The sequence below is a fragment of the Tenrec ecaudatus genome, chromosome 3 (assembly GCF_050624435.1).
Source record: "Tenrec ecaudatus isolate mTenEca1 chromosome 3, mTenEca1.hap1, whole genome shotgun sequence".
Lineage (NCBI taxonomy): Eukaryota > Metazoa > Chordata > Mammalia > Afrosoricida > Tenrecidae > Tenrec > Tenrec ecaudatus.
In genome coordinates this window covers 88,852,872-88,877,610 of record NC_134532.1, presented here as the reverse complement: position 1 = coordinate 88,877,610, position 24,739 = coordinate 88,852,872, and the positions used below count along the sequence as shown (strand labels likewise).

General features: G+C 39.8%; 1 protein-coding gene across 3 annotated transcripts; it reads left to right on the top strand.

Moving 5' to 3' along the window:
- C3H4orf33 (chromosome 3 C4orf33 homolog) lies at positions 1 to 24,489 on the top strand. 3 transcript variants are annotated; one of them, XM_075543787.1, is made up of 7 exons: positions 1 to 104; positions 11,083 to 11,263; positions 17,285 to 17,345; positions 18,768 to 18,821; positions 21,106 to 21,157; positions 21,284 to 21,483; positions 23,871 to 24,488. In XM_075543787.1, the coding sequence occupies exons 2-7, from the start codon at positions 11,083 to 11,085 to the stop codon at positions 23,974 to 23,976; spliced, it is 654 nt and encodes a 217-aa protein (XP_075399902.1). In that variant the 5' UTR covers positions 1 to 104; the 3' UTR covers positions 23,977 to 24,488. The 3 variants fall into 3 exon arrangements, with proteins under 3 accessions (XP_075399902.1, XP_075399904.1, XP_075399903.1); XM_075543788.1 differs by having other exon boundaries at positions 24 to 108; positions 23,871 to 24,489; XM_075543789.1 differs by lacking the exon at positions 18,768 to 18,821 and having other exon boundaries at positions 23,871 to 24,484.
- Positions 24,490 to 24,739: the final 250 nt, after the last annotated feature.

Genomic DNA, 24,739 nt, shown 5'->3' with positions numbered 1-24,739 from the left:
TCCCGGCCCCTCCCCCAGCGTGAGTGGCAGCTGGGCGGAGCTCCCACGGATCCCGGGGCCTCGGCGGAAAGGCGGCGGGCGGCGTGTGCCTGGCAGTTCGTCCGGTCGGTGTGTCCCCCTTGTTCTGCCTTCTTGGTTCTCTGCTTTCTTGCTGCCCCGTCGTCTCTCTCGCTTTGCCCTGAAGTTTTCTCTTTCTGGTGCCTGCTTTCGCGGACTCCGTTTACGCACGCGCTGAAGCTGACTTCCTCCTGTCGTTGCTATTAAGGAAATGCAAAAAGAACAAGAAATCGTTATTGGAGCAATCCTAAAAAAAATAGTCCTGCCCAAACCCGATGAAAATGTCTTTCCTTAATCTGCTTCTTTTAACCTAAAGAGATTGCCAGTCCCCTCCCACTGCCCCTTCCTTTATACTCCGGAGTTTTTAATCTCTGCTGCTTCCTCACTTCTTTCCAAAAGGTCTTTCCATATAGTATGCGAAGAACAATCAGGATAATTGATAATGATTTGTTTTCAAGTAGTAATTGAAGAATAGAATTTAAATCTTGAGAAACTGTGATGCACATCATTCTTTTTAAAAAGTCTCAACAGACATTAAAATTGCACAAAAGGACTCTGATCACCGCGATAGCGTTAGTTCTCCCTTAAAGAAAGAAAAACAGTTGCTGCGAAAACAATAATGTGAATAAGGATCTAATTTAAATCAAGTTGTTTCAAATTTACAGATTGAATTGTGAATTTAAATGTTTGGATTCAAGGGAAAAGAGTGAAAAGTTTCGGTATGCTTGAGGAAACCCAGACACAATCTAGTAATATAAAAATGTAGACTGTCACCCTTTGGAGGGTTACGGGCCCCCATGAGCCCTGGTGGCATAGTGGGTTACATGTTGGGTGGTTAACACAATGTCAGCAGTTCAAAACCACCAGCAGAGAAGGACAGGCTTCCTATTCAAAATGTGCAGTCTTGGAAATCCACAGGGGCCAGTCTGCCCTGTCCTTCAGGGTCACAGTAAGTCAAAATCGTCCCAGTGGCAGTAAGTTTGGTTTGAGTGTATGAGGAGCTAATGAAACCAATGGACATACTTCTAAAAACTTCAAACTCACCGTAATCGAGTCAATTCCAACTCATAACGACCCTATGGAACAAGGTAGAAGTCCTCTTATAGATAGCTGAGACGGTAACTGTTTATGGGAATACAAAATCACATCTTTCTCCCTGGAGCAGCTGATGGATTCAAACCACTGACTTTGTGGTTATCAGCCAAGCACTTAACCGACTATGCCATGCCTGGAGAAAATGCAAACAGGAAGCAGTTTTATAAAAATTTAAGACTGTGAGTAACTATAATTAAGATAATCTTAGGAATTTGCCAAAATAAAATTAAGTTCTTCCCCACCACTTGGAAAATAATAGGAACAAGAGAAGAGATAGCGTAATATGCTTTATGAGGCCATCTTAAATTGTACTATTGTGAAGCTTATTTTTAATTATTTATTTTTAATAGGTTATATATAACATATATGTCAGTGTACACAATTAAATTTAATTCAAAAAATGATATATTTGAAGTAAATCTCTGTTGCTCCCCTGTTCAAGACACCTCTCTCCAGAGGAAGCCAATACTACCACCAGTTTCTTTTCGATCCTTCTTGAAGTAGTCTGTGCATCGTAAGCATATATGCACATGGTTTTTGTTGCACGTTGTCATCAAATCAGTCCCGAATCACAGTAGCCCTACGTACTCAGAACAAAACTCTACCTAGTCCTGCCCCAGCCTCACAAGCATTGCTGTTTAATCCTATTGTTGCAGCCATGTATAAATGCATGCTCTACATATTGATTTTTTCTATTACAATAGAAATGTATGGCACAGTGGTTCTCAACCTTTCTAATGCCATGACCCTTTAATACAGTTGCTCATGTTGTGGTGACCCCAAGCATAAAATTATTATCGTTGCTACTTCATCACTGCCATTTTGCTACTGTTATGAGTCGTCATGTAAATATCTGATATACAGGATGCATTTTCATTATTATAAATTGAACATAATTAAAGCATAGTGATTAATCACAAAACAATATGTAATTATACATTGTAAAATATTTATTTCTAATTACAAATCTATGAATTTTTGTCTTGAAGCATGGTGTAGCATGGGTAACTGTCAATATAACAACAATAAACTACATTGCTACATTTTGCGACAGTCTGCGTAAAAAGCCAACATCAGTGCGAAGGTTGAGATAGCTTTTTTCTCACCACATCAGCAAATCTGCATGTGGGCAGAACCACCTGGAGATGGATAGAGGAGTGATGTCTCGGTTCCTAAGACTGAGGAATCAGTTGCTCAGCTGTCTTTTCTTGAAACAGAAGAAAATTATAATAAGTCCACAAAAGCCAAAATATGACCCCAAGTGTCTCCCACCTGCATTTCAAGCAGAGTTTTGCTGCATTGCACAATAATGACATATGACTAGATGAGCTGTAGATGACATCCAGAATGTCATTCATGGAGAAAGCCAAGGATCATGAGGAAGACAGGAGAGGAAGAAGAGATCCAAGTGGATATCGCAAAGGACTTGGAAACTTGCTTTTCATTGTAGAGTAGCTAAGTCACATGGAAGAAATGATGAATCGAAGAGCTGAACAGAGCATTTCAAAGGGCAGCATGAGCCAAAGCATCAAATATTAACATGAAATATATAAAGAACTGGAGTTCTAAAACTAAAAACAAAGTACACAGCACATACTAAACTGAAAAACTAAAAAAAATTCAAGCCTAGAGTTGCAATATTGAAATATTCTATGGGAAAATATTGAATTATGCAGGAAACATTAAAAGAAGATAGGCCAAAATAGTAAAGAGGTCCATCTGAATGTACCCAGATGTTGCCAGATGCCTGTGCCGTCAGCCCCGCTGGGTTGAACGAGTCCCTGGCAAACCCCAGAGTGAAAGTCTGTCAATATGCAGTCAATATGAGACATCAGTCAGTGTAAGAAATGAAAAAAAAAATTATAAATTATCTTGTGTTCGTGATGGAGGGAGAATGGGGGCAGGTCGGGGGGGGTAGAATGAGGAGCTGATACTAAGGGCTCAAGTAGAAAGAAAATGTTTTGAAAATGATGATGGCAACAAATATACAAATGTGTTTGACACGATGGATGGATGGATGGATGGTGTTAAGAGTTGTATGAGCCCCCAGTAAAATGATTTTTTAAAAAACATGGGAAGAAACTAAAAAGAAGTTGGATGAATACACACAGTCATTGTACCAAAAAAGAATTAGTTGACATTTCAGGAGCCAATGGTACTTAAGGAAGAAACTCAAGCTACACTGAAGCCTTAGCCCAAAACAAGACTCCAGGAACTGATGGAATACCCATTGAAATGTGTCAACAGGCTGATGAAAGGGTGGAGCCACTGACTCATCTGTGCCAGGAAATTTGGAAGACAAGTACTTGCCCATCTGACTGGAAGAGATCCTTATTTGTACCTATTCCAAAGAAAGGGGACTCAACACAATGGTCAACTTAATAGAACAATATGATTGATATCACATGCAAACACAATTTTGCCGAAGATCATCTGACAATGGCTGCAGCAGTATCTTGACAGAACTGCTGGAGTTCTGGGCCAGATTCAGAAGAGGAAGTAGAACAAGGGATACCATTGCTGATGCCTAGTGAACCTTGCCTGAAAGCAGAGAATAACAGAAAAAGGCTTACTTGTGTTTTATTAACAGTGTGAAGGCATTAGACTGGGTGGATCACAACAAACTGTAGATAGGATAACCTTGAGAAGAATGAGAATTGCAGAACATTTGATTGTGCCTATGAGGAATTGGACATGGACGAAGAGGCAGTTGTGTGAACAGAACAAGGGGACATTCCATGGTTTCACATCAGGAAAGGTGTGTGTCAGGCTTGAGGACTCTCACCATATTTCTTCAGTCCTTATGTTGAGCAGATAATCAGATAAGCTGAATTACAAGAAGAAGAGTGCAGCATCAGGATTAGAGGAAAATGTATTAACAACTTGCTTGCTGAAAGGAGAACTTGAACCACTTGCTAATAAAGATCAAACATTGCAACCTTCAGTATGGATTGCAACTCAATGTAAAGAAACCCAAAATTCTCACAACTGAACCAATAAGCAACATAATGATAAGTGGAGAAAAGATTGAATTTGGAGAGGATTTCAACTTGCTTGGAGTCACACTAATGTCCATGAAAGCAGCACTCAAGAGATCAAGTGACACCTTGCATTGGGTAAATCTGCTGCACAAGCCCTCATTAAGTGTTGAAAAGCAAGAAAATTACCTTGTGGACTAAAGTGAGCCTGCCGCAAGCCATGGAATTTACACTGACCTCATATGTATGAGAAGTTGGACTTAGAACAAGGAACACCGAAGACGGATTAATGCAATTGAATTCTGGTGCTGGCAAAGAATACTGAAAATGCAACGGCCCGACAAAAGAACAAACGATTCTGTCTTGGAAGAAACACCACCAGAATGCTTCATAGAGGCAAGGATGGTGAGACTTTGTGTCATGAACTTTGGATATGTTATCAAGAAAGATCAGTCCCTGGAGAAGGACATCGTGCTTGGTACAGGAGAGGGGCAGTGAAAAGAGGAAGGCCCACAACACGATAGATGTACAGAGTGGCTACAACAATGGCCTTAAATATACTACGCCAAATTGTAAAAATGGTGCAAAAGCAGGTAGTGTTTCATTCTGTCGTGCAGGGGGACACTGAGTCAGAACCTAGTCAGGGGCACATACCAGCAACAAAAACACTGAATAAGAATCAACTCAATGTGCGGAGTGGAGACCCAAAACCCATTTGTTGGCCACTGGACATCCCCGTACAGAAGGGTCTCGGGGAGGAGACGAGCCAGTCAGGGTGCGATGTAGCAATGATGAAACATACAACTTTCCTCTAATTCCTAAATGCTTCCTCCTTCCCCACTATCATGACCCCAATTCTACCTTACAAATCTGGCTAGACCAGAGGATGTACACTGGTACAGATAAGAACTGGAAATGCAGGGAATTCACGGCGGATGATCTCTTCAGGACCAGGGGTGTGAGTGGCGATACTGGGAGGGTACTGATTACAAGGATCTACATGTGACCTCCTCCCTGGGGGACGGACAACAGAAAGGTGGTTGAAGGGAGACATCGGACAGGGCAAGATATGACAAAATAATTTATAAATGATCAAGGGTTCATGAGGGAGGTGGGAACGGGGAGAGAGGGGTAAAATGAGGAGCTGATGTCAGGTGCTTAGGTGGAGAGCAAATGCTTTGAGATTGATGAGGGCAATGAATGTACAAATGTGCTTTACACATTGATGTATGTATGGATTGTGATAAGAGTTGTAGGAGCCCCTAATAAAACAATGAAAACAAAATGAAGATTAAAAAGAAGAAGAAGAATCAACTCAATGGCCGTGATGGTAGCTGTGGGTCAGGGCAAGACGTTGTTAGGAAATGCTACCCAGATGAACAGGAAGGCCAGCTATGTGTGCGTCAGTGGTGCTTTAATAGGTCCGGAGAAAGACGGACCTTTGTGTTGCGTAAATTAGAGTTGTGGTCTTGGAAGCTCACACGGGCGGTTCTAGCCGATCCTATAGGGCCACTGTGAGCCGGCATTGACCTGACAGTGGGCGTGAGGCGAAGGGCATGGAGGGGCTGCAGTGCAAGCGCAGATGGCCTGTAGAGACTGCTGGGTTTGGGGATGTGTGATGTTGCTGCTGGGTCGATGGCGGCTGAAGGCACTGGGATATTTTGCTGACCATTTGGCAGAGGTGCAGATTACACCTGATAGGATTGGGCTGGCAATAGGTGCGCGGAGCTTCTTCACTGTCCACCAGGCTGGATAGTGTGTGTGCATCCCTGGTTACTGTGTGGTTGGGGCATGGATCGCCAATGGGTGGCATGGGAGATCACTCAGTAGTTGCTAGGTGCGTGAGGTTGCAGTGCAGGGATGGAGGAGGGAGTGGCCTCTGACTGTGGTCGCTGGCCTGGGAGTAGGAATGTATGCTACGTATCCACAGTCAGTAGGCCGGTCTTAGAGTGCGCTGGGTTGATGTCAGTTCAACAGTGCAGGGAATTGCCCTCCTGTGCTCCTCACTCAGGAACACTACTTACTTTGTCTGACGTTTGCCACCCTATGCTAGTTTGTAATTTTCCCTTCATTCAGGTTCTAATCTTCCCCATCCTTTCATTGTTGCTTTGTCCTATGTACGAATTTTACTAGGTTTCTTATTCTTTGCTGTTAGTAGGCAACATGGGATATGGGACCAAGCTGCCGTCTTCAGCTTTTCCATTAATAAACTCTTGATAGACTAACTTGAAAGAACTGTCTGGAGCTATCCTACCATCCATTGTTGTATTGATATAGATTGCTGAAAGGGATAATGATACCATTCACACACTTGGTTTCTCCTGAGCCAAACCTTAGAATCAAAGAATTTTAGATCCAGAGTCATGAAATTATTCTCACAACAAATACATAGTAAGCTGGTAACGTAATTGGTTCCCCATTGAGCTGCCAACTGCAAGGCCAGTGGTTTGCACCCACCAACCACTCTGTGGGAGAAAGGTGAGATAATTGCTCCCTCAAAGTTGTGTAACTTTGGAAAACCCCAAGGGGAAATGATACTCTGTCCCATAGGGACAATCAACCTGATGGCAGTGAGTTTGCTGGTTGTGGGTTTGTTCTTTTTGGATTCCTTATTACTTCTAATTATTTTGCTTTTTTATTACTATACGCCAGTCCCTGTATAGCACAAACACTTACGTGTTGGTTTACTAACTGAAAGGTTGGTGATCTGAACTCAGCAGGGTGCCTTGGAAGAAAGGCCTGGTGATATGCTTATAAAAGATCATAGACATCAAAATCCTGTAGAGTGCAGTTGCACTCTGGGATACATGGGGTTGCCATGAGTTGGGGGGTTAATCTGATAACAGCTAGTTTTGTTTTTAATTATAAGAATTCAAGCAGGGTAAGCTGGCAACGGCAAGGTATGCAGTAAACCTATAATTCATGAGGTGTGAGTGCTGGAATACGAAATGAAACCATGGGCAACCAATAGAGAATGACGGGGAGGTGGGTGCTACCTTAGAGAGTGCAGTCAGGAAGGCCGCCGTGATAAGCTGATCTGAAGAAATGAGGGAGCACGCTGTGCAAACCCAAGACGTGGGGAAGAGAGCTTTTGGCAGATGGAATAGTCAGTAGGACGGCGGGCGTATCCGCAGAGCACTCCCCCGCGGCTGGAAGAAAGGAGGAGAGAATGGTAGGTTCAAGGATGGAGCGCTAGCAGAGACAGAATCATAAGGACCAAACTTATCAGAGAGAGTAGGCATTATCTACCTTTGGCTATTTAAAGAAATACGTTAAAATTCAGTAAGATTAAAAATTCAGTGTCTTAGCCACATTCCAAGTGGTAAATAGCCACTTGTGTCCAGTGGCTTTGGTATTAGCACAGATGCAGAACACTTCCATTTTTGTAGAAAGTTCAACTGCAGAGCACTGACATGCAAGGTCCAGGGAGCCATTAGAAGAATTTGGCCTTTTATTACAAATATCCAGTCTCCCGACTCTTCAATCTCTCCCTGTTCTTCCCCTGCTGACCCCTGGCCAAACAAATACCTGCTTTGCGAACAGAACTTTTTAGAATTGGGCAAATGAGGCGCTAGAAAGGGGGTCAAGTGGCCTTCCCTATATGAAAGCACGGTTTACAAATGCTGTAGACAAGCCCACGACCTGAGGTCGTGTGGGTTTTGGCAGTCCATGGTACATTCAATTTTCTTCACCAGCAACACAATGCATTGATCTTCTACAGGCTCTCTTATTCCAGGTCCAACTTCCACATGCACCTGAGGCGACTGTAAATACCATGGCTTGGGTCAAACACGCCTTATTCCTCACAGTCACACCCTTGGTTTTCAACACTCTCTAGAGGTTGTGCAGCAGAATTCACCCACGAACTGAGTCGTTTATCTCTTGACCATTGTCTCCACGAGCATTGATGGTGGAGCAAAGCCAGCCATTCATGTCACTGTGGTGGACTCGACTTTGAGAAAACAGTTCCTCCTCAGTCACCTTTCAAGGACCTTCAGATCTAAGAGGCTCATCCACCAGCACTGTTACCAACAATGTTCTGCTTCCATTCGTTAGCCTCGGGCTGTCTCACAGTGTTCCAATGCCAAGCATAAGGTTGTCAGTGGCTACTTCTTCCTAAGTAAGCAATTGGTCCCTGCTGGTATCTGAGGTACCACTGACATAGCTTCCAGCATCATAGCAACAAACAAGTTACCACAGTCTGACAAACTGACAGACAAGTGATGGTTGTGATTGATAGCAATTTTATGTTAAGGTTTCTGGGGCTTTGTTCATCTACAGGAGAATATAGCTTCAATACACTCCTTTGAATTGATGGTGAGTTTGAACTCCAGACCTTTCAGTTAGCAGTCCAACACCACTTGAAAGTCCCCACTCAGATCAAGCCCCCAATTGAAATCTCCTGGACCACTGACCAGTGATTTAAATAGTCTTACCTTTAGACAGAATACATTAGAAGGTGGAATACTGAAGATGTAGTTAGACTGAAATTTAATATATTATCATTTGTTTTCCCTTTGGCCCATTTTAATTTGTTCTAATTTCTATTATCTTCTGCTCTTTCTTCTTGAGCTTTTACTGTTTCATTTTGTTGTCGTTGTGGTTTTTTTTTCCGGGGTGTGTGTGTGTGTGTGCATATATGATTCTCTTTATAGGAAATCCAGGATATATAAATCAAAGGAGACAGTAACTATATTAATAATGCTGTGGAGAAACAGAGGAAAGATCTAGAAGGCAAAGCTATGGAGAGAGAGGTAGAAACATAGGCGTGCACTTCTGTACATATATTGATTTATAAAAGTAGAGGTATTGGCCTTTGTATATACATTTATATGACAATACATTTGAGGAAGTGGATGGACTTTGCATATCTGCTCAAGCCCTCCCTCAATGCAAGAACACTTTGTTCTAACAACCTGGCATTCTGGGATGCTCTCTCTTATGACACGATTGCTGAAGACAAATGTGTGGATAAACAAATGTGGTGAAGAAAGCTGTTGGAGCCCAGCTATCAAAAGATATAGCGTCCGGGGTGTTAAAGGCTTGAAGATCAATTAGCGGCCATCTGGCAGAGAAGCAACAAGTTCACATGGAAGAAGCACACCAGCCTGTGCGATCATGAGGTGTCGACGGAATCAGGTAACAGGCACCAGAAGAGCCAAAACAAGACAAAAAAACATATTATTGAGAACAAGGGGGTTGAAGGAGAGACCCCAAACCCATCTGTAGACAAGAGGACATTCCCTCACAGAAGGATCACAAGGAAGGGATGAGTCAACCAGGGTGCAGTCTAGCACTGATGAAACACACAATATTCCTCTGGTTCTTTGAGGCTTCCTCACCCCCCACCATCAGGACCCCTAGCCTGCCTTTCAGTTCTGGCTAGAACAGAGTTTATACACTGGTACAGATAAGAGCTCAGACACATGGAATCTAGGTCAGATAAACTACTCAGGGACAGAATGGGAGTGGTGACACCGCAAGGGGGATGAACAACAGAAATGTGGGTGAAGGGAGACAGCAGTCATTGTTAGGTATAAAAATGCTAATTTATAATTTATCAAGGCCGTCACGAGGGTGGAACAAGGGGAGGGAGGAAAAAAAGAGGAACTGATGCCAGGGCTCAAATAGAAAGTAAATGCTTAGAAAATGATGATGGCAACAAATGTACAAATATGCTTGATACAATTGATGTATGGAATGTATAAGAGCTGTAAGAGCCCCCAATAAAATGATTTTTTTTCATTAATGCCTTAGAGTTATGGCAAGGGAAGCTGTAAATGTGTGTGTGTGTGTATGATTTCATTTATATGAAATCCAGATAGGTAAATCCATAGAGATAGTAACTAGATTAATAATTTCTTAGGGTTATGACAAGTGATTTGAGAGCTAGTAATAATGGGTACAAGTATGAAGAAAATGTCCTAAAATTGATTGTTGTGATGTTTTCATAAATCTTTTAAATATAATTAAACCATTAAATTGAATGGTATGTGAATTATATGCCAACAACCCTATTAAAAAAAGAAACATGGAACAAAATTAAAAGTTAGGCTTTTTCAAATGTTAAATGATCCGATTTACTTAAAATAATTGTTTTATGATTTACTTTTTAGATTGATTTATTATGAATATTATACACACAGATTAGCAAGTGTAGTCTTTTAAGTAACATATATATTTTTAAATAACAAATTTGTAATGCCAATAAGAAACCAAAGCTACTTGATACAATTGAAGTCAAAATGACATTGCGCCCTTGGATGGAATGTTCTTTTTTAATAATTGTAGAGACAGAATTAACCAAGGAAGCATTTATTCAACATTTGAACTAAAAAGCAAGAGAAGTATCTACCCCGTGGCTAAGGAAGATAAAATTCAACTCTACTACTTCCTGCTAATACTACTGACCTTTAGCTGACTAGCCCCCATTCCATCTCTGAAAGAAAGGTTTGCAGTCCAAAGCATACATTTTGATGGCATTGCCTTAACTGACTTATGTAGATTTTTCCTATCAAGCAGAACTTTATTGTAAAGGTCTCTATTACCGAGTAATCCGGTAATTGAGAAACCCTGCATACTTTACAATAAAAAGGCAAAAGGATGACATATAAAGTCACGGTGCCTTACAGTTTCAGTAAATTGCATAACATTACAGTGTACCGAATCACAATTTTTTTCTTTTGATGACTTTTGTTTTACCCTTTTGCTGAATGTAGACTTACAATTAGAAAAAGTTCAGGACCTATTCACCTACTTTACAATCGATCCCAAAGTCACAGCACAGATAGCCTTGACCCTCAGCCTGACGCTTTTGTCACTCTGCTGCCTTCGTCCCTGCTGTGGGCACCACCATCTTCATCTTCATGTTCTTTTATTTATGTCCAAGCAAAAAGGAAAACTATGCCAGCATAAGGTTTGCTTTAATGCGTTTTTCCCCTTGATCCTTCAGATGGATTTTAAAATCGAGCACACTTGGGATGGCTTTCCAGTGAAGCATGAGCCGGTGTTAGTCAGGCTGCGTCCAGGTGACACAGGAGTGATGATGGAAGTCAGGGCTCCATTTTTCAATGATCCTCCAGCCCCGCTTGGAGAACCAGGAAAGCCTTTCAATGAACTGTGGAATTATGAAGGTAAGTGGAAGTACTGTATTTTATTGCAAACATAAATCTTTTTATAATAACCTCTCCCGGAACTATTATTTTTATCTTGCTGTTAGGAAGTGAGTGCTTCTGAACAACTGACATGTGCAGTTTCTGATATTTCCTACCACTCTCTCATTCTGACTTTTTATCCATTACCTAGGTGACTTCCGAAGATATAACCAGCACAGTAAAAAATGGCAATTACACATCCAGAATTTTAGATTGCTGCCATATTTTTTCCCTTTACTTCTGTTACCTATTTTAAGAGGAGTTTAGCATGACTGCTTTCTCTTTTATGTATCTTCAAATTGCCGTTTTTACCTTATAAACCTTCTTGATGGAAGTTCAGGGGTGTTGTACTTATTATAGAAACATCGTCAAGTTCCACATGAAATGCAGTTTTTACTTTATACTGACAAGTAATGCAATTAAGGCTAACAGATAAGCCGAGAAGCTACAGTTTCAGGTTTGCTACATGATCTCCCAGCATAGCCTAATTAAGCTCCCAGATTCATCTTTCTGATACACGGTTTACAGGATGCCATTCCCCAGATTACAAACCACTATACTTCCTGATAAGAAAGTCGAAATTCTCTCTGCAACTTTCAAAGTACTACTAAATTGGATCATCACTCACTCACTGCCCCCACATCGATTCCAACTCTTAGCTACCTCTAGGGTAGAGTCAAACTTGCCCTGTGAGTTCCCAAGGCTGTTAATCTATAGGGGAGCAGAAACTTCCATCTGTCTCCTTTGGGGTTGAACTGATGACCTTGTGGTTAGCAGCCCAACAGGAACCCACTACGCCACCAGAGTTTCTGCACAACCCTACATTCCTAACTTCTGAAAAGCTGCCTGTGCATCTTCCCACTCAGGTACCATTTTCCTCTCTGTTTCTCCCTCTCTTGGATGCTCTCCATTCCTGGTCCCAGTTCTTCAAAGAAGCCTTGGTGACTTTTCTAGTCTGTACTAGAGTTAATTTTCTCTATCCTGTTTGTATAGCGTGTGAGTTGTCGGGGTGAATTTGTAGTATGCTAAAAATGTCCTTTTAAATAAAAAAACTGTACTGGTCGGGCGTGTACATCTTATCTGCTCAGTGAGTTTCTTTCTGAGCATAGGGTACTCTTCTTTCCCTTGGCAGTATGTTGCTTTTCTGGGTAGATCTAGAAATGAGGTACGATCAATTCTGTTATTGCTGTTAGGTACCGGCGAGTAGGTCTGTCTGCAGCAGTCTGACACACTACCCGATCCTACACCTGCGCCTGAGCCCATGGTTGCAGCCACTCTGTTAATCCATCACCTTGTAGGTCTTCCTCTTTTCCCTGCTACCATGCCCATCGTATATAAGACAAAGCTCTGCCATCCTTGCTTCCTGTCTCCTTTCCCATCTGGCTGCACTCTCTCAAAGACAGACGCCCTCATTCTTTTTGCAGTTGATGGTACATTCAACAGTCTCCGCCAGCGCAACAGTTTAAATCCATTAATTATTCTCCCATCTCTCTTGTTCGCTGTTCAACTTTCTCATGCATATGAGGAAATTGAAAATACTGTGCCTCGGGGCAGGCTCAATTCAGAGTGACATCTTGGCTTTAGCACACGTCAAAGAAATCGTTTCCAGCTTCCCTGCTCATCATTTGATTTCTTGACTGCTGCTTCCATGGATATTGATTATGAATACAAAAAATGAAATCCTTGACAACTTCAATCTTTTGTCTGTTTATTAAGATCTTATTTAGAGGTGGACAGGAATGACTTTATTTTCTTTTGTTGCGCTGTGATCCATCCTGATGGTGTAGTCTTTGATCTTCACAGTAAGTACTTCAAGCCTTCTTTACTTTCCACCAGCAAGGTTATGTCATCTGTTTATGGCAGATTGTTAATGAACCTTCTCCCAATCTTGATGTCAACCAGCTTCACGGATTATTTGTTTAGACTGAACAATCCTTCCACCCACATTCCTAGATTTCAAACCATACAGTGACCCCTTGTTTTCTTTGGATGGCTGCCTCCGTCTATGTACAGGTTCCACATGAGCCCAATGAAAGGTTCTGCGATTCCCATTCTTCACAATGCCATCCATAGTTGTTAGGCTCCACATAGTCAGTACACGCAGATCTTCCTGGAAGTCGTTGCCTGTATCTAAGATGCGTCTAACATTAGCAGTGATCTACCTCGGTCCATGTCCTCTTCTGAATCTGACATGCATTTCTGACAGTGTCCTGGTCATGCACTGAGCTGCTGCAATGCTGGTCTCAGAAATGCTAGTGTGTAGGGAATTGTATATTGGGTTTTTCTTTGGCATTTTTGTCAGTCAAATTCCCTGATGGCTCACACTCCTGTATGGTCACGTTGTGATGATTTTTCTATAAAAAATGCTTTGAGAAACTAAAAGATGTAATGATTTTACCGAATCATTAAAAGAGACAAAACTCTGTCTAATGATATTTAAAATAATAGGACTTAAATAATTTTATAATTGGAAAAATAATTCATTTCAGAAAGGCATCTTGATATCTTGTATTGAAAATATTTTTAGTTCTAATGTAGAAAAAATAGCAGAGAAAGCAATAAAAGCAGAAGCAGCAGAGAATTCTTCATGACCATAAAGTGCCCTACTTTGGCATTTATAATTTTATCAGTAAATGAAACTTGTCATATGACTTATGCTATTACATATTATGATATTAAGATTAGTAATTAAAATTATTGATGAGTGCTAATTTATGGAAAATAAAATTTAATTGATGGTTGACTACCTTTGGAAATTTACACTTCAATATTTTGCATAATTCTCAAATGGAATCTCAGCAGGAGTTGATATTAATTACTAATAAAAATATTTGATGTACAAGAATACAAAAATTACTTGTGGTTATAGAAACTAAATGGACATTTCCTACCTTTTTATGTAGGCATCTCTTTTCTTTCTTTTAAATTGTTTGAGTTAGTTTCACACTTGAGTTAGATATTTATTATGTACACTAATCTTCATCAACTAGGGAATGATAATGAAGTAACACAGCCAAGGCAATGCATATCTGCTTTTAGCTCTCATTTTTCTTCCTGATTATATATCTAATACTTTCCCGAAGAAGTGTGGACTTAGGTGAAGAACTGACAGCGTTTGCTTTCCAGGGTAATTTTTAACCTGATGTAAATCTACATCTCTGTTTTTCTACCTTTCTCCTACTGTATACCAGTTTCCATCAGTGTGATTTATCAACTTGGAGATGCTATGTTTAAAATAATAATTAGCCACCAAACCAATAGTCCTCATCTGAACTCATCCAAGTTTCTCAGAAACATACTTTCCACCTTATTTACCTCATCTCAATCAATAACACTAGGAATATATCACAGCATGAAATAGAAATGTGAGATCTTTTCAAAATCGTTTCACTCTTTCCATTTTTGGATTTAATTACAAAGTCCAAACGGCTTTATTTAACTATTAACCTAGTCCAGGTCAACTTCTTCATCCCATCATCTCTCCTGTAGGTTAGGCCTTCATGTCCTTTCCCTTAGGGAAACTAGGGCAAAGCCTCCTAACTCATTTTTGTGCCTCCAAGTCTATCCTTCACTCGGAAGTCAGTGTGATTGATCTAAAATGAAAACTCACGACTTGTAATTCAGCTACTTCAAAACCTTCATAGGCTATGTTTCACACTATTAATATATCTTATGCAAAATTGCCTTGGCCTGACGAGTCTCGCTGCAGAGAATCACCACTGTTTCCTACACTGAAAGGTTTGCCTCCTCTCTCACTGTTACCGAGTCGACTCGGACTCACTGGAAACTGCTATGAGGTTTCTGAAGACTGTACATCTTCATGGAAGCAGACAGCTTCATCTTTATCCCCCTGAAAGGCTGGTGGGTTTGAACTGCTCACCTGGCAAATAGTAACCCAATGCCTAACTCACAGTACCAAGTAAGACGGAACTGCTTGGAGATTTTTGAATAAACCATGATATTTCTTACTTGTGTACCTTTGGTTATGCTACGCCCCCTACTGGAATGCTCTTTCCATTATGAGTCTCATTCACCCAGCTCCAATGCTACTTTCAAGAGGAAACTTTGTGCCTTTCCCGAACTCTTCCTTGCACCACTTTTTTGAGTTGCATCTGTTTCTTTTGCAATATAGCAAACCCATTCATCCCTCTAGCCTAATGTGTTCACTGAAATAGCCACTTTTGTGAACTGGCTTGTGAAAGCATCCTGAGAATTCAATGCTTGAGACAGAGAAGCTGCAAAAACATTTGCAAGGTGACATTGGAGAATAGAAATCGGAAGACAATCTAATTTGTTTAGATAAAGGATTTAGAAAGAGAGAATCAGATTGTCTGAATTACCCATGGCATAATGCCTAGATCTTTGGCATTAGAATGAAAATAACATGGAAAATTAGAAACAACTTAAATGCATATTAATAAGAATTAGGTGAATAAGTTATGATAGCATCCTATAAAGCACTACTCTGCATGTATTAGAAAGGATAAGGTTATTTCTGTGCTGAAATAATTTTGGTTGGAAAAAAGCACGTTTCAGGAGAGTCTGTTGCTATTTTTTTTAAGTTAAATCTATGCAGGTAAAATAGTTTCTAGGATGAGAAAAATATCTAGCTGATTGTTGACCAAAGGAGAAAGGAGGGGACCTTGACTCTTTACTTAATGACCTCACCTATTTTATTGTTTCAATTTTTATAAGAAGCATGTATTACTTTTATAGTTAACCAGTTTAAATGTAATACAGGTTCAGAAAGTTCCAGGAAAGAGAAGAGAAAGAACACTTACTTGTATTGCATAAACTAATCAGTGTAAACGTCATCATCTATGTTTTTCAGACACCTAGGCAGAGACACACACACATTTTAATTTCATGTATTTCTCAATATTGCTCTGCAGCCTACTTATTGAATATCATAAGTATTTTTCCATGTCAGTAAATATCTAACTGTGCTTTTATCTTAATAACTGCATGTATTACATTTCATGGATATTCCATAATTTATTTCACAGTTCTCCTACTGATAATCATTTACATAATTCCCAATTTTTGAGCAATGCATTGGTGAGCACTGTTGCTGACTTTTCCCCTAATTATCTGGTTCTTCCTTTGGGATACATTTATCCCAGGAGGTAAGTGATTCAAAGTGAATCTATATGGCAATGTTAATTTCTTTACAACCACACAATTCCTAGGCTTTATTATTCTTTAAAATTTATGGCAGTCTAGTATAAAAAATAGGATGATTTATTTCTCTGTATTTAGCTTTCCAGGCAATGTCTGTTTATTTTCTGTGCCTGCTTTTTTCTGTTGGGGAAAGAACTTCATTTAAAAGCATCAGTTAATTCACAAATATTCTAAAGAAATAAACAAAATATTTATTGTTGAAGCCAAAAAATGTTCAGTGCTTCTGTTTTACCACCTAGTTCTTTGTATAGCGCCTGGGGTCTTAAAAACGTGCAAACAAAGATTCGAGGATCAGTCGGTCACCTGCAGCTATGTCAGGAGGAGACTATGAAATGAGTGGCCAATGACACCCATGCACAAGTGAGAATAATTAAGAATTTGAAATCTAAAGGGCAGCATTGCCCAAGGACAAAGCTGACAAAGAGCCAGACGAGGAGCAATCATGGCAACAGGAAACCTAGGAAGGAAGGGAGATAGATGAGGTAACACTGAAGGGATTGTCGGGAATGAGATGAAACTAAGTAAGTATAAGTTGTAAATGTAAAACGAATGTTCTGCTTTCTAAGTCCTCATCTGATTTACTTTGAAGAGTTAAGAATTAGATAGAAACCCTGGTGAATAGTGAGTCTATCTCAATGAGGAAGGAGCAACTTACAAAAAGACCACGAGAATGGCTGCCCAAGTCAGTGCCGTTTACTTGTACATGTAAGACTGTTACAGTGGGGTGCGTATAGCTATGTATACTTTCAGCAGTAAGAACAGCATAATATAATTAAGGAAAAAATTAATTTATCAATACACCTTTTCTGTTTTCAAAAGTTGTGGAAGCATTTTTTCTGAACGACAAAACTGAGCAGTATTTAGAAGTTGAACTTTGTCCGTAAGTAATAAAGTTTCCTTAATCATTACTTTATGATTTAAACCTATTATTTTACAGTTATAAATCATGGTCAAGGTTAAAGCATATGCATTCCAACTAATTAGCGTGAATGCTAATCTGAATTACATCTTTTATGTAAGTCTACCCTCAGGTGTATTTGTATATATTTAGATTATGCATAATACTAATAATGATTATGAATTTTATTGCTATAATAATGTTGCTTTCAATACTGATGAAAACATTAATGCTGTTTATTGAAGGTGGTAGAGCTTACTTTTAAATAAATTTGAAGAGCACGTTTCTGTAAAATGAATTGTTGAAGACCAAATACCATTTCCTCATTATTTGCTTTTTAAATTTATATGATCACATATTAGCTGTTTAGACATAATGTGACAAATGTAGACTTAAAATATCCCCTATGCAAATTTTCTGGCCTTTTATTCCCCAGTGCAGTTTTCTTAGAACTTGTTTCCTATATGCTCCTGTGACCATCCTGTCCTTTGAGAAAATCTGTCAAGATGGCCCTTTGTAATGCTAAACAACAACAATAACGACAAAAAAGAGTAGCCAACTAAGTGCCTTCTCTGAATTGACTTCTCTGCTTTGGATTTAAGGAGCTCAATACATTCTCTGGAAAGCCACTGTTTGGATTGGATGATTTGTTAAGGGCATCTAAATGTCAGACAAGGGTATCACTGAGAGGAATTGTAACCTTCCAATGGTTGCAGAGACACGTGAAAACCCTGGATTTGGAGTAAACCCGACCATGTATAAAACTAGAATCTTAATAACAAAACTTTTTTACTTATCCTTGTAAAGCACGATTATGTGTTTTCCCCCCTTATCGTTCACTTACTGAGTAGATAACATGCAATTTGGTGTTCTGTGAAATCAAACGAAATCAAACATGACCTTTTGTAGACTCAGTAAAAATATCCTTGGACTCTCTTTGTTTAAGCATTGCCTTGGGAGCCCTCTGTACTTGGTTGGCAAGCCATTTTTCACCCTGTGATGCGAACAACTAAAAATAACCCACCTTTCAGTTAAACTAGAACAAATATTAAATGAGTAAAATAGCTAATAATGACATATTTCTTTATATTGACTTTATTCTCTTACAGTGGCAGTCGACATGAATGATGATTTAGAGGTGTTTCTATTTGTTTTATCCTGAGTGTCCTGCCAACGACAATGTAGAAAATGTGCAACAGTTTTCTTAGCCACATGGTTTCGTCAGTTTAGTCATGAGTAATAAAGAAAAATTGGAACAGATACAAACGTGTGAAATGTGTGAGCAGTGAAGGATAAATTAAAATGAAAACAAACAAACAAACAAACCAAACTCATTGCTATCGAGTTAGTTCTGACTCATTGTGGCCCGTTAGGGTACAGTAGGACTCTTACTGGGTTTTCCAGATTCTCAATCTTTACGGGAGCAGACAGCCTCGTCTTTGTCCCTCTGAGTGATTGGTGAGTTCAAACCTTTTGGTTGACAACTCTGTGTATCGTCTGCTACTGCACCAGGTTTCCTTGAACAACAAACAGGATGGGGGAAAGGGAAGCCCGAACTCTGGAATGGATGACTTGGAAAAAAATATGCGCCCTTTCAGGAAGTGATGTTGGATTATTGCCAGGACTGGGAAGAGTGGACATACTCAAACAGACGTGGTTGGCTGCCAGGGGTGAGACGGGGGCACAATTTGTTTGGACCCTGCCAGTCCCGTATGTGGTTCCTATGTAACCCTCACAAAATGCCTTTTTGCCTACGAGGCTGGCAACGTTTCTAAAGGGGCTTGCACTGTTCATTTTCCTTCTTCGCTACATTTTACAAATCTGGGTCCATTTTAGTTTTATTTTGTCAGCCATGGCTGAACTTGAACTGGTGTCTCCTTTCAACTAGCATGCCTAAATATCTTATAGAAAAAATATGACCACTTTTCATAAAATATCATGTCCAATAAATGCACATTATTATATATTTTCATGTACGTAGGAGAAGACTGTGGCAAACATAAAGATGGTAGTGAGTTTGGTTTTGGGCTTTGAAAAGTCAGTAAAGAATTTGGATCTTTGAGCATGTTAAAATTTGATTTTTACTTTTAGCTTAATTGAATAATGTCATCCTTCCTCCCTCCCCCAAAGTGATGACTAAACATCGGATAAGTAGAATCATAATTATGTTTTTATTTGCTTATAAATTACCCAGAAACCACTGTGCATTCAAATAATAACATTTAAAAGGCAAATTTTAAAAATCCATAGTGTAGTTTGATTTAATTTACATTAGTACAGTCAATAATATACCAAATATTTATTTCAGTCTAGGAAAGCAACGTGAAGGTTGTTGCTTTAATTGCAAGAGGGTTCTTCTCCCAGGATATTTTTGAAGGCTGCACACTAGCAGGTGAAAGATCCAGAGAGCTTTTGCTCTTGCTACAAAGCAGGGCCGTCGACACTCGTCCAGGGATGGGAGAGCTTCCTGGAAGAAATCAGAGAAACACAAAGGCCATCTGTGAGGCAATGGTTAGAGAGTGCCTTTTCTGGAGATGGTACATTTTTTCACGTAAGGTGCCCCGGTGACTTCGTGGGTTAGCAATCGGATTGCTCACCATGAGACCAGCAGTTTGAAACCACTAGCTTCTCCATCAGAGAAAGAGGAGCTTTGTACTCCTTAAACAACTACAATCTAGGAAAACCACAGGGGCATACTTCATCCACCCTCTCCTATAGAGCTGCTGTTAAGCAGAGTAGATTCATTGGCAGTGAGGAGTTTTGGGGAATACTTTTCAACCCTTCGATTCTTACTGATGTGTTGTTAGATGTCATCAGGTCGGTTCTGACCGATAGCAACTCTATACACGACAGAAAGAAACGCTGCCCCATCTTCACAGTTGTTCTTAAGTGTGAGCCCATTGTTACAGCCCTTGGGTCTACCCATCCCATGGAGGGTCTTCCCCTGCCAACCGCAGAATGTAGGAGAAGTCTCCCATCCTTGCCGCCAGGGTGCGCTCTGGCAGTACTTACTGAGGTAGTCAATCCCAATGAGGTGCTCTTCCTAGCGTGTTGTTTTTTTCTTTCCATTTTGTTTTGTTTTCAGGATCTGTTGTATATCACTTTGTAATTGTGACATCGGAGTTCTTAACCAATGGTAGACAGCTGGAGGATAGCGTAAAGGGGAGTCGGGTTGAGAAATACTGCATGAGAGAATAGAGACAAATTAAAATAGTTACCTTGTTGACGAGTTGAGATGTTGATTAACTTTCTAATGAGCTGGAAGATTGATTGCCTTCTTGCAGAAATAACCTTTAGTAAAGTGGTGGAATTCAGCCTTAGAAATCTCCGCCAACATCTCTTAGGGTACTTTAGTTACTGCAACGAATTTTATTGTCAACTCCAATAGCATGACATTTTTAAACGTTGGGCCATTATTATACTTTGTGTCATCTAGCTAAATTAAATATTCTGTGTAGTTTTTATTACTTAAAGACTAGAAGAGTCGTTTAAGTGTGTGTCGTTCTATGCATTTGTTCATAGTTTTCACAAATAGACCCCTTTATTTGGAAAAGAGTGAATCCAAAGATGTGACTTTTAAATAATTGAACACTCTAGCTCTCTCTTTAAATAGCTAATGTCCACATTGCAGCCTGTGATTGTTTGTAAATGTAGTTACAAGCAGAGACATTCTAGCTATGAAGGATGGTGAAGAAGGTAGCTCTACCTTTCCAACACTCATATAGAATTTTAATTTCGACAGCCATGGGCAGCATTTGGTGCTTTTACTCTCTGGAAGAAGGAATGTTTGGAAAGTAAGTAAATGAAAATGTGAAACAAAATCCTGTAAGTGCCGAAGTATACCTTATGTAAACATATTTATAGATATTTAAAGAATAAGTCTGAGTTTACCTAATATGTCTTACATACTAATTTTTTAGCAAGAACTTGCTTTATCATTCAAAGTATCCAGAGGAGAGACAAAATGGGAAGGAGAAGTATGTCTTCCTTGGTGTTATTTTCCACCAAATGTCACAAAATTCAATTCATTTGCAATTCATGGAGCAAAAAATAAAAGAAGTTATGAAGCACTTTACCCTGTACCACAGCAAGAACTGCAACCAGGACAAAAACCTGATTTGTAAGTAGAAAACAAACAAAGGTTTGACTCAACCCTGAGCGTCTGTTTTGGAAATTAGTTCCTAGGAGAAGATTTTTGTGACAAAGAAGCATATGTACACCTCCTAGGGTCCTGTGCTCTCTGAGGGCCTTCAGTGAACCTTGATGGATGGATTTTTGGACCGACATAGTGTCAGTCTCTACTGTCAGGAGTGTTTTTATATTTCCAAAGCAGTATTAGAGCGGCCTCGCTTAGTAAGTGTTATAATAGCTGACGGAGAAGTCTGGTCACAGATTCATTCATCATTTCTTTCAGAGCTAACTGGCTGGACTCATCACTCCTTCTTGGTTGTGAGCCAAGGATTTATAAATCATTTTCCTTGCTGCATGAAAATCTAACTTTCACTTAACTTCATAGCTTCTGGTAACTTCATAAGGGGGAGAACATGAATTCTGGTAAAAATGACTCCCACAGGTGGACCTGCTTCGGACTGTGGCCAAACATCTCTGGGAGTCATTGACTTCAGCGAGGAGACCTGACACAAGACAGAGCCATTGTGAGAAACGCAGGCAGAGGCCACAGCAAGGGCAGAGATCCTGAGAAGTGCATGAGTTTAGCATGTGTTCGAGCAATAGACAGAAGAGTGGCATGGCTGGAGGAGAGTTAGTGTCAGATGCAATGAAGTCAGAGGGTTAGTATAAGATGCAATGTAACAAGACGCAATATAACAAGCGTTAGTGTAAGATGCAATGAAGTCAGAGGGGCCTACCAGGGGCCAGATCAAGCCAGACCTAATAGATCTCATTCCAGGGCTCCCCATTTCAAGAAAACATCCTACATTTAAATAGCTCAAAGTGTGATAAGAAGCCGCTGATGACTTGTCAGCGGAGGAAGGGCTTATCGGATTGACGCTTTCAAAGATCATTCTGGTTGATGGGTACATAATGGACCGTAGGGGTAAAGAGAAAGCAGGGGCGCCCTGGAAGTCCGACTGCTAAGATGTTGACTTGGACAATGGTGGCTGTGAAATGGAGAGAAACAGGTGGATTCTGGGCATCTTCTGGAGGTGGAACCCACAACCTTGGAGCTGTTTTTGAGCTTTGTTGCCTCAGTCTCCATTGATCTCAAAGCAAGTACCCTTTTCCTGGTCATTCGTGTAGCACCTATGGCCCTGCACATAGTAGGACCTGGGTCAATAGTTATTGAATTAAACTGACCTGAATTAAATTAAGTAAGTTCAATTAAATTAAGTTAAACAGAATAGAATCGAATTAAATTGGGTTGAAATTTGATATTACATTGAGGGAATTGCAACGATTGAGATGAAGCGGAAATTGTATGAATTGTTGGATGCAAAACCAATCATCTGCTCTGTAAGCCTTCAATCAAATCACAATAAAATGTTCAAGGTAAAAAATATAATAAAAAATTTTTTTTAAAGTAACTTACATTGTGAAAGTTAAAAATAGACTCCTATTGGTAAATTACATCTGGGGCAAGAGGAATTGCAAATGAACTATAAATACCTCATAGGGGCAGGATAGGCTGGACTCCCCGTTAATTGACGTGTCGCAGGTGAGGACTTCCAAAGCAGTGACTCATGACGTGACACTGACAGAAGAGATGACACTAAGAAACTGTCTATAAAGTTTTTGTGCAATATCCCTGTGGAACATCAGGTGTCTGATCCAAGGTACCTTTTGTACCTTCCCAATTTGAGCCTTGTCCTTTGTCCCCGAAGCTGTCACCTCGAGAGAGTGTACCTTCTAGACAGCCTAATGAATGCTCCATGGAGTGCCAGAAGGCTTGCTCCCGCAGGGAGGAAACCCAGATGCTGCCCATGAAAAGTTGTGACCTCTAGCCTGTATCTCTCTCAGTGTTCAGTGTGACCTACCTTAGTTTAAAGGTTTAGAAGACCCTAACAGAGTCATGGGGTTTCTGGGGTATGAATTGCCACCCAGAAACTGTTAAACCAGAGGTTCAAGTTTACCAGCAATGCTCAGAAGAATGGCCTAGGAAACTCTAAAACAATTGTCTATGGGGCAGATATAAATGATATCAAAGTTAAATGATAAGAAACTTTACAAGGACATAATATGATTTTTTTATAGCTAGATGGAATATGGCAGATTTTGAAGGTGGATTTTTATTTCTCCTATTGCCCGCGAGGGAGTTTGTCGCAGAATTGAAAAGAGAGTGCTTTGAGTTGCGGGTGACTATTTCCAGAGCGGAATGTTTGATAGCTGGGGTGAGAAAATTGTACATATAAAATGCATTGTACCTTTGGTATTTCTTAAAATAGAATGTTGTCCTATCACAGATGTGACAAAATAAATAGCCCTTCAGGACAACTGCTTCACAAATGCATAATTCATTTCAATTCCCACTTTCTTTTTCTTTGCTTTTAGCCATCGTCTGGAATACTTCAAGCCTTTCCATTTTAACACACTGTGTGGGAAAGAATGGGAACAGCCGGAGTCGGACCTGTGGCTAACAGAGAAACCTGCTAGATAGGAGTAGAGTGGAAAACCATATCAATCATTTTTCTCTATGCTTCTTAAAGTAAACAAATAATAAACATGCATCTCTTTCAAGGCATCATGAACACATTTCAACAACAAATATTTTTATAGATGTCTCTGAAAAGATAATAGCTATATGGAAAATTGTATATGAATTAATAAGCAAATAAATTTTATACATGATTTTATCCATAAAGTTGAAATGTTTCTCAGTCTTCTAGCCCAGGAGCCATCATGACAATGAGTTAAAACTTCACCTTCTGGATTGCATCACCATCATCCCAAATATGTCGGACTCTTAACCAAAATATCCTGACTGGGAAGCAAAGTCACGATTTCCCTTCCCATTTCCCTGAACCAAGAGAACCTGAGCCTGGAACACATAATGTGCACATTTTTTAACGTTATGAGATATGCAATATTTACTAGGAAGCGTCTATCCAGCTTTGAACTGATTAGATATTAGTGTCCCATTTTAGTTTAGCAAGGAATATACATTTGTTAAGGTGTCATAAAGATGCATGAATTATTTAATCAGCTGATTCTCTTGTCTTTGACTCTATTGTACTATTTCTGTAGAAAGAAATGGAATAACAAATGCAGTTTTGAATTCAGACAATGAACTCTGCTTTCATTTCAAATAAGTAAAATTTTCCTAATGCGGTTAAACCAGAAGTCAGAATGTCTTCCTTTATTTTGGAGACATTAGCCATTTCAAGATATAATTATCAAATTCTGGGTGATCCTATGATATG

Excerpts from the sequence above, each read along its gene's own strand:
- C3H4orf33 (XM_075543788.1), top strand. The coding sequence starts at position 11,083 with ATGGATTTTAAAATCGAGCACACTTGGGATGGCTTTCCAGTGAAGCAT. Across the intron at positions 11,264-17,284 it reads TGAACTGTGGAATTATGAAG|TTGTGGAAGCATTTTTTCTG; the intron begins GTAAGTGGAAGT and ends TGTTTTCAAAAG. Across the intron at positions 18,822-21,105 it reads TTTGTCCCTCTGAGTGATTG|CCATGGGCAGCATTTGGTGC; the intron begins GTGAGTTCAAAC and ends TAATTTCGACAG.